The sequence below is a fragment of the Dermacentor andersoni genome, chromosome 5 (assembly GCF_023375885.2).
Source record: "Dermacentor andersoni chromosome 5, qqDerAnde1_hic_scaffold, whole genome shotgun sequence".
Lineage (NCBI taxonomy): Eukaryota > Metazoa > Arthropoda > Arachnida > Ixodida > Ixodidae > Dermacentor > Dermacentor andersoni.
Genome location: NC_092818.1, coordinates 125,702,915 through 125,711,712, shown reverse-complemented (window position 1 = coordinate 125,711,712; position 8,798 = coordinate 125,702,915). Strand labels below are relative to the sequence as shown.

General features: G+C 43.3%; 1 protein-coding gene across 4 annotated transcripts in view; it reads right to left on the bottom strand.

Annotated features, from left to right (window-relative positions):
- The window catches only part of LOC126531105 (beta-mannosidase-like), a 308,119-nt gene that overhangs the window by 44,745 nt on the left and 254,576 nt on the right, over positions 1–8,798 (bottom strand). For all 4 annotated transcript variants that reach the window (XM_055070968.2, XM_050178501.3, XM_072288276.1 and 1 more), the window contains 2 exons: positions 3,354–3,500; positions 1,900–2,048 (listed from right to left, as the gene is read on the bottom strand). In XM_055070968.2, coding sequence (XP_054926943.1) covers positions 1,900–2,048; positions 3,354–3,500 — 296 coding nt within the window. The remainder of the gene's footprint in view (positions 1–1,899; positions 2,049–3,353; positions 3,501–8,798) is intronic.

The following is an 8,798-nucleotide window of genomic DNA, read 5'->3' as shown; positions in this document are numbered from 1 at the left end:
GAAGATTTCTAACTGATGAGAAAAATACACCTAATTTAACCACCCGATTCATGGCCAATCCCCCACTGCGGTATGCGTCACAATCACTCAGGTCAACAACACCAACAACAAAATCGAAGAGATGATTATTCTCCCGAATGGAAAAGAAATATCGGATGTAAGCTCCAGAGCGACCTGGACGATGCAGATAGAAGGCTATGGCCGATGCTTTAGTTGTTCCATCGAAGTACATCACTCATCCTGTAGCCTCGCTACAGTCTACATGAGGTAGGTCTGGCGGTGCAAACCACTGGCTTGAATGTTTCTCCGCTGTGCCAAAAAAAAAAAAAAGATGCATTTGTGTCTTCTGTCAAGCCGTCATGGATCCAGGGCGTTCGCGAAGTAGCACGACACCCAGTGCCCAGTGTTGCTCAGCAGCAACACCTCAATGTCTCTTTCCAAATGACGATAAATATTTTCTCAGATCGAACAATATCCTATGTGATCTAGAGCAGTCCCGGTGTCTGCATTTATTTATCGAATTTATTAAAGTCCTGCGCATCAAATGCCTAAAGCCAGCGCGTTCATTCTAGTCATGCCAGAAATCACAAAATGAGGAAACATCACCAGAATAGCAGCGAGACATACAGCCTAACTTAAACGAGAATGATAACCCAGAATGAAACAATATTAGTTCGCGGGCCGATGTAACTTACCATGATTACATGCAACAGCTAAGCATTCCTAAGAAAAATTCGGGCTCTGTAAGATGAAACATCTTAAGGGACATTCGCGCCGGCGACTCGCAGAGGTCGCGCGATTGGTCACAAATGGTCGCTTCGTTTGAGAATCGACTGTTTTGGATCAGTCGCTAGAGGTCCAATTTTTTTTTAGGTAAGGCATTTGCCAGTTTCAAGCATATTAACCAATCAGCGGTGCAGGAACAGGACGCCTGTACACGCTCACGCTTATCTTACGTGGTGACGGCAGCGCGAGCAGGCGTGAATGGCATCAGTCGCCGGCTATGTCGCTGTGGCGACGCGCCGGTCGTGCTTGCCAGTGTGAACTCCAGTGACCTTGAGTCGTTTCTTGGTCGCAGCCGCGGTGAGTCGCGCGACCTCTGTCAATTGACGCAGAGAACGCGTCCTTAAGAGGAAGCTTTAGCTCGAGTGCTCCTATCTAAATACATGTAAAAGGAGAATTCGTTTTTCTCGGCAACCACTGCACCAAATTTGACGAGGTTTGTGGAACTTAAAAGACAAACTTAAAATCTAGTGACTGTTGGTTTCGAATTTTTGAGTTAGGTCGTCAATTTTTTATTAAAAATTGGCAAAAATCGACACTTTTCAAGAAACGAAACTATCAAGTTTACAACTCTGTAACTCAACCACTAAATATGATAATACAATTATGTGAATTGCATCTAATAGTACATCTAAAGCGGACAAAATTGATATGTTACACATGAATATAAAAAAAAATTTAATCATAGGGAAATACAACTTTTGCAAAACCGTTGTAACCAACGTAACAAATTGACGTAAGATTTAAAATGACACATTAAATTTGTTCGCTTTGAATGATCTAATGGATGCCGTTTACAGAACAGCGATATCGGTTCTTGATGCAGAGCTATGAATTTGTAAACTTCGTGCTTCTATTTTTTTTTTTCAAACGGTCAAATATTTGAAAATCGTTTTAAGAAAATTCAAGCCCTAAATCGAAATTCCGCTTCCAACAGTCACTAGAATTTAACTTTCTCTTTCAGATGCAACAAATTTCATCAAAATCGGTCCAGGGGTTATCTCATAAAAACGTTTTTGCGTTTTACATGTATTTGAATAGGCCGCGTCGGAGTTGGGCCCGAGCTAAAGCTTCCTCTTAAGCCGAGCTGAACGTACTGCTCAATGTGAGACCTACCCGGAGGACATCCTTCACATCTGTGATGTACCGAACGTACATGTTGTCGGCATCGAATAACACGACGCCGTTGAGCTTCACCCTGCACACAGTGTCGATACCGTGAGCCACGAGGGACACGCGTTCTTGTTTCAGCAAGTCATCAGGCACTGCCATGGAGAGGAGAGAGAAACAAAAGTAGGATGAACAAAACAAAAAGCAAACTTAACACGTCGGTTTTTTTTTTCCGTTAATATGCCATCTGACATATTTAGCTTTATTTACACGACAAAATGGGCTTCTTTCAGTGTCGTGATTGTTCGAACGTGCACTCAGTTTGGAAGCAAAGCTTAGAGTATTATGTATACCCTTATAAGAAGTGTGGACTCTCAGCCTGGTTCTGATGGTCAACAATTGTTCACGTTTATTTCTTACATAGCCATGTCCTTAATACACAAATTTAGCACAACTTACGCGTAAACGTAATCAGCGGTGGTATAAAGTAAGAATTACTTTAACTCGATTTGATTCCTTTCTCGTCTCCCGCCACGGTAGCTTCCGTGGCTGTTGAGCTCGAGGTTGTGGCTTGGATTCCAACCGCGGGAGCCGCATTTCAATGAAGACGAAATGCAATCATACTCGTCTACTTAGAATTTAGGTGCGCGTTTAGAACGCAGATGGTCAAGATTAATCCGAAATCCTCTGCTATACGGCATCATTCATAATCGGTGGCGGTTTTCGGCACGCAAAACACCAGAATTTAATTTTCCCCCTTTATACTTCCGTGTTATCACCGTGGAAGTAAAGAGGGAATACTCATGCTCATTACTATGTAAACGCGAATGCTCATTAAAATTTATCTCACCAGCGCGGACGTATTTCGATGCACACAGGGGGATATACACGGCTTCCATGTGATACATCCTTGGAATGCGGAAGTTATATGCATGGTGCGTGGGCCATGCGGTGTGAATAACGTAATGTGGCAGTGCGTGTTCAAGTGACTATCACCCTAGGCTAGTGGTATGGTATAACGCAGTACCAACATACTGGGCAGTTTAGCTCACACAAACCAAAGGCAAGATATCACACCTTTTTTGATCACAAGTGTGGACACACAGACGCCACCAGTCTTGGCGCCTGTGTTGAGCGCAAAAGGTGTTGGGCGCAAAGCCAATATCTTTTGCGATAGCGCAGAAGTTAGCACGCCCGGCTCCCAAGTGCTCGTTGCTTTAGCGACGTGAGCTCGAATGACGGTTGTGCAAAAAATAGGGGGGTTTCTTCGCGTTACGGTGAACGTTAAGCTCAGAATGAAGCGGTGGCCTGACGATGACGGAATAACGTCCATGACACCATCGGTCGTCGTCAGCATAACGCGATGAATGCACACAAGGTAAACCAAGCTTCGAACACTCGCAGGTAAAAAAAAATACTCCATCATATAGGAAATGAAGCGGCCTTGAAGGTATACGTACCGTCAAAACGTCTTGAAAATGTCCAGTTCTCCTTTCCGACCCATTCGTATCGCACGTCGTTAAAGCCGTAGTAAGGCTCCCTGATCACGCCGTTCCTCTTCAGATCCGTGTATATACCCCCGGGAACGGTGGAGGAAATTTTTATGGCTGAAAAGAAATTTAAAACAGTAATCAAGGTTGTCTAATCCGGTGATCACGTAACTCGACCTGCAGGAGAAAACTAAACCGTGCGCTATACGCTCGTCATATTTCGCAAACATTTCAGTGGGTAATTTATATACCCATTCTTCTCCAATTCCAAGCCAGTCTCATGCATAGCGCAAGGAAATGGTCATGAGAGAGAGGGGAGACACAGTGGATGATGAGTCAGCTGGTGGATAACCCTAACAATTTTCACTCGCATATAATTATCATACGTTCGTAGAACACTGGTTGCCGAATATTGAATGATGCATGAACCGAAATGGTTTGAAACTCCCCTTGCGCAGCGGCTGGCTGTTCTCACATCAATTTGCTGTACAAGAAAGCTTACGCTGCCATTAGGAGCATCATTGGTAACGTGTACTGCAAACATAACCTTTGCGTTTTTTAGTAACTCGGTACAGTGACTTCTCCTTCTCCTTAAAGGGATTGTCCGGTCATTTTACAAACAAAAACAAATGGCCTTAGGAGAAAGCATGTTACTATGCTGACTGTTAACCAGCTTGCAGGAATAACGCAAGCATGTAATTAATTATTAAGGGTCAAATTGAGCACTTTTTCGTGTTAACCACAAAACGCACTGGCTACAGTGAGCGTGACATCACATGGGAATGTGTCAGGCGGTCGTGCCATGCTGTGTCGTACGTAGTCGCACTAATGCAACTATTTGTTGGTGAATTTAGTGCTGCAAGCTCGTTTATTCCGTAACGCTGCATAATAACGCTGCGTCCCACAAGGTTCCGTTTTAGGCCCGCTTCTTTTCTTATTATATATTAATGACTTGCCGCATTGCGTGTCCGTTAATATTCGTCTTTACGCTGAAGATTGCGTCCTCTATCATAGTATTAACACACCAATGGATCATTATTTACTTAATGACTCCTTTGCAAAATTTTGTAGATGGTGCAAGGAATGGCAAATGAACATTAATTTCTCTAAAACTGTTTCCATGTCCTTTTCCAGACGCCCGCCTCCATCACTTTTCACGTACACTTTCCATGGTCAAGATTTAAAAAGAGTAACCGAATTTAAATACCTTGGTCTTCATTTGTCCCATGACATGTCATGGTCGAAACACATTGACATCATATGTAACAAAGCTTTTAGACGTCTCGGTTACCTCCATCGTTCATTGCGTAAGGCTCCAAAGGATACCAAACTGATGACGTATAAAACGCTTATCCGCCCCATTCTTGATTATGGCTGCATCATATGGAATCCTCATAAGAAATTCGATATTAAAAAGTTAGAATCAGTCCAAAAGAAATCAGTGCGTTTCATATTTCGCAACTATAGCCGAGATTTTTCCCCTTCTTCCCATTATACATCTACAGGTCTTACAGTTCCTTCATCTCGCCGCCGCATAGAATGCATGAAATTTTTACACACACTGATTCATTCTGAGCGCCTTGTTACACTAAATAATTATTTGAACTTTAGTCCCCCTTCTATCACTAGGAGTTCTCATAATCTCAACCTTATCCCTTTCTTTTGCCGAACGGAGATGTTCAAGCACAGCTTCTTTCCATTGGCCATTAAGCTCTGAAATTCACTGCCTGGAAGCATCCGCTCCTTACCTACGCAATAATTTTTGAAAGCAATTACATATACTTGATATTCATATTTTATGTGCCTGTATCTTGTTTTCTTGCTTTCCTTTTTTTTTTTTTTCTTCACTGCCCACTCCTGCAATAGCCTCACCGAGGCTGCAGTATGTATAAATTAAATAATGGGGAAGAGCTCTTGTGCTGCGGGGTGTGTATGAGACACACCTGACGCGACTCTTCACAAGTTTCCCGACGACAAGAGTTTTCGGGCTAAGTTGGTTGGCGCAATTCGTCGTGCCAATTGGCCTCCTTCGGGACACTCGAAGCTGTGCTCGGCGCATTATACTGACGAGTGCTGCGAGTTGAGTATACGCCTCTCGCTAGATTTTGGCATCGCTACAGGTGGAACGCCGCGGGCAGGGAAGCTCAAGCCTGATGCGCTGCTAACGATTTTTTACCACTCCAAGCTGTTATTGCCTGAACGTTCCGCCTTCGCGAAAGGGAGAAGGACGTAAGCGTTAAACAATTAATGATAAGTCACTGTTTCACCCGAAAGGCGAAGCATCGATTGCGACACCAAATTAGTAGACAGCTATACGAAGTAAGCATAGTAGTTTTATCGGTCAAATAAATTTGCAACCATTCGCTTACTAACTAAATTAACAAGCATGGTGTCACGCACACACAGGCAAACGTGAGCACATCTCACTCGATGATCCCGCACATTCGCTGTAAAAACGCCGGAGTGAGAAAGCGCGGTGGCAGCAGTGAATGAAGTAGTGACCTTCGGTCTGCCTCTCGCTTCAACGCGAAGTAACCGGTGGGAACATAGCGCACACGAAGCTAGCAGCACTCGGCGCACCCTGTCCCCATCGCAGATCGCTTTCAAGATGGGGCCCGCGCGGCCGCGCCATACACACCTACCACCTACAGCCAGGAAAAAAAAGCGCTATCTGAAAGTATCGCTGACCACGCGCTCGCGCATTGTTGATATGAATTTGAGGACTCTACATTTGTTCTCATTTCCATATTTACCGTGTTTGCGTTTATTTACGACGGCTTTCGTGGTAATAGCCGTGTAAAGCGCGACCTTTTGTCCTGTAGCCCTATGAAATCTTTCCATCGCGAGCGCTAGCCTATTATTGTTTCATTGTAGTTATGCATAGCCAAGAGCTACCGTGTGCTTTCATTTAAAAAGAATATGAAAATATAAAAGTTATCTGATGCGATATAGAAATGTTGGAACTGACTTTCCGACCCCGGATACTTGTTGCTTTAGCTTTGCATCTGCGCAGTAAGGACATCCTTGTCGCGATTTTTAGCATGCCAGCTCTTCTGTAAACTTCATCCATTTTTCTGTTTGCAGCTTGTTTCTGAAGCCATAGCTGGACCATGTTCATCGGCCAGTGTAATTATTGATGAATACCCTACGTCAGCTTCATTTATTCTTGGGGACTGAAATTTTCCGGATGTTGCGTGGTCAAATGATTCCGTTACTGCTAAACAGAGTTCGCCAAAATTTTCAAAAATTTTCAACCTCTACCACAATTTTAATCTAATTCAACTTGTGCTCTACCCCACGCGTTCTACACCGACTTCTTCCAATACACTGGGTCTTATTCTTACCACTGCATCCAACTCGGTTTCTCCCTTAACGTTCCTGCAAAGAATAAGCGACCATTTAATGATCGACTTGACTGTTAAGGCACATGTTAGCCGTAAGAAAGCTCAAAAATTATACTAGATTACAAAAGAGCCAATCTTTCTTCAATAACTGCCGAGTTTGTGCCTTTCATTGGAAACTACTTCGTGAACTTCTCACAACGAACTGTAAATGAAAAGTGGCTTCTGTATAAAAACAAACTTTTGTCTTTAATTCATCGCTACATGCCTAAAAGATGGGTACCTTCTAATCCCCGTCCACTCTGGTTTAATAATTCGCTAAAGCGGCTGCGCAGCAAAAAATATAAGCAGGTGTTTCGTAGCACAAAAGTTACAAATCGTCCTGATCACTGATCCCATTATCGCCACATTGCCGATGAATTTTCTTCGGCATTAGCTAATGCCAAACAAACTTTTCTGAAGAATACTCTTCTATCGTTTCTGGTTTCTAATCCACAAAATGTTTAGTCCGTTGTCACAGGTGCTAAAAAGAATGCCCTGCAATTAATTCAGTCTGATGTGCCTGTTTTGCATCACTATTGCTGTGATATCTTGAATGACACCTTCTCCTCATTCTTTCAGCAGTCGCTTGCAATTGCTGTGCAACTTTTATCACATGCAAATTTTCCGCGTATGAATTCCATCTTTTATGAGTGGGTGGGCGTTGGCAAACTTATCATCAATCTAAAAATGTCTTCGTCTTGTGACCCTTACTCCATTAATTCATAAATGCTAAAATATGCTGAACTGTTTTCTGCTAATATTTTCTCAAAGATTTTGAACCAGTCTTTACAGCTTTCTTCCCTGCCCAAAGGCTATCGATAGCTATCGATAGCGTGGCAGCAGTAACGATAGACTAAAATAGCTGTCGATAGCTCGATAGCTATTATCGATCTATCGATAACAGTATCGATAGCCCATTACTGTTACCGTACCGAGCTATCCAGGTAAATTACCTAGATAGCTGGATACGGTAACAGATGCCCTGTATCCAGGTGACCTGGTTATGCGTTCCTCGATTCACCATGTGTTCGCCTGTGTCGCTTATATTACTGATGTGTGTTTCAGTGAAGCGTGTTTCACGTGAAGCGCGTATGGCTGGCGAAACGCAGACAGCTGTGGAATAGCCGCTGACAAAACGCCGCACCGGAGGGGAAACGCCTTGATCTTCGAACGCGATAAACGCCTCCGAAACAATACGCGCAATTCGCAGCTGTTGCAAAGATGGGGTTTTTACTCGCAGTTGTTTAACTGACGAGGCATAGGCTCGAGCAATAAAAAGCACCGAGCAAACTGTGCAACGAAACACGGGGCAGACGACACGGGCAGACAGCTTCAAGAGTCCCACCCGCCTGCTGCAACGCCACCCCCACAACGACCACCACGATCGAGAGTCCCATGTGACGTCATGCTACAACGGCCGCCGCTCGTCGGGAGATCTGTTGGAGTTTCGTACGCATAAATAAAAAGCTGAATAAAAAATTATATAAGGCTCCAATTGGCTTGGAAATACCACCGTTGTGTATTGCACATGCGCAAACACATTACATGTCCGACAGTTTATAATGTTTACTACATTACCGGACAATCCCTTAAAACAATCTCGCTGAAATCGAGTGATACTACTCTGTCTGGTCAAATTAAATCAAATTAAGTTTACTTTCCAGTGCGCACGCTGGCTGGTCACATTTGGCTGAAACCTGCATAAATAGTTCGACGTGTCCCAAGAGGCCTCACAAGACAATAGTATAGCAAGTAGTAGGTGCACATTTATAATAGTACAGATAATACCAAAGTAACGCAATGGGAGAAGGAACTCAGAACACAATGAGAAAAGTAAGTAATGTACTGGAAGGTTAAAGTTGTAAAGCCCTAAAAAACGTTCCTTTGCATTAACTTCAACTGTGGACAAAGCTGCCCTTGGAGAGTCGCAACACTGTTTCGTGTACATCAACTGCACTGTAATATTTTTCTTACCAATATTTCATAGTTTTTATGCGTAGTTCTAAATACTTAGCCTGATATTCTTTCGAAT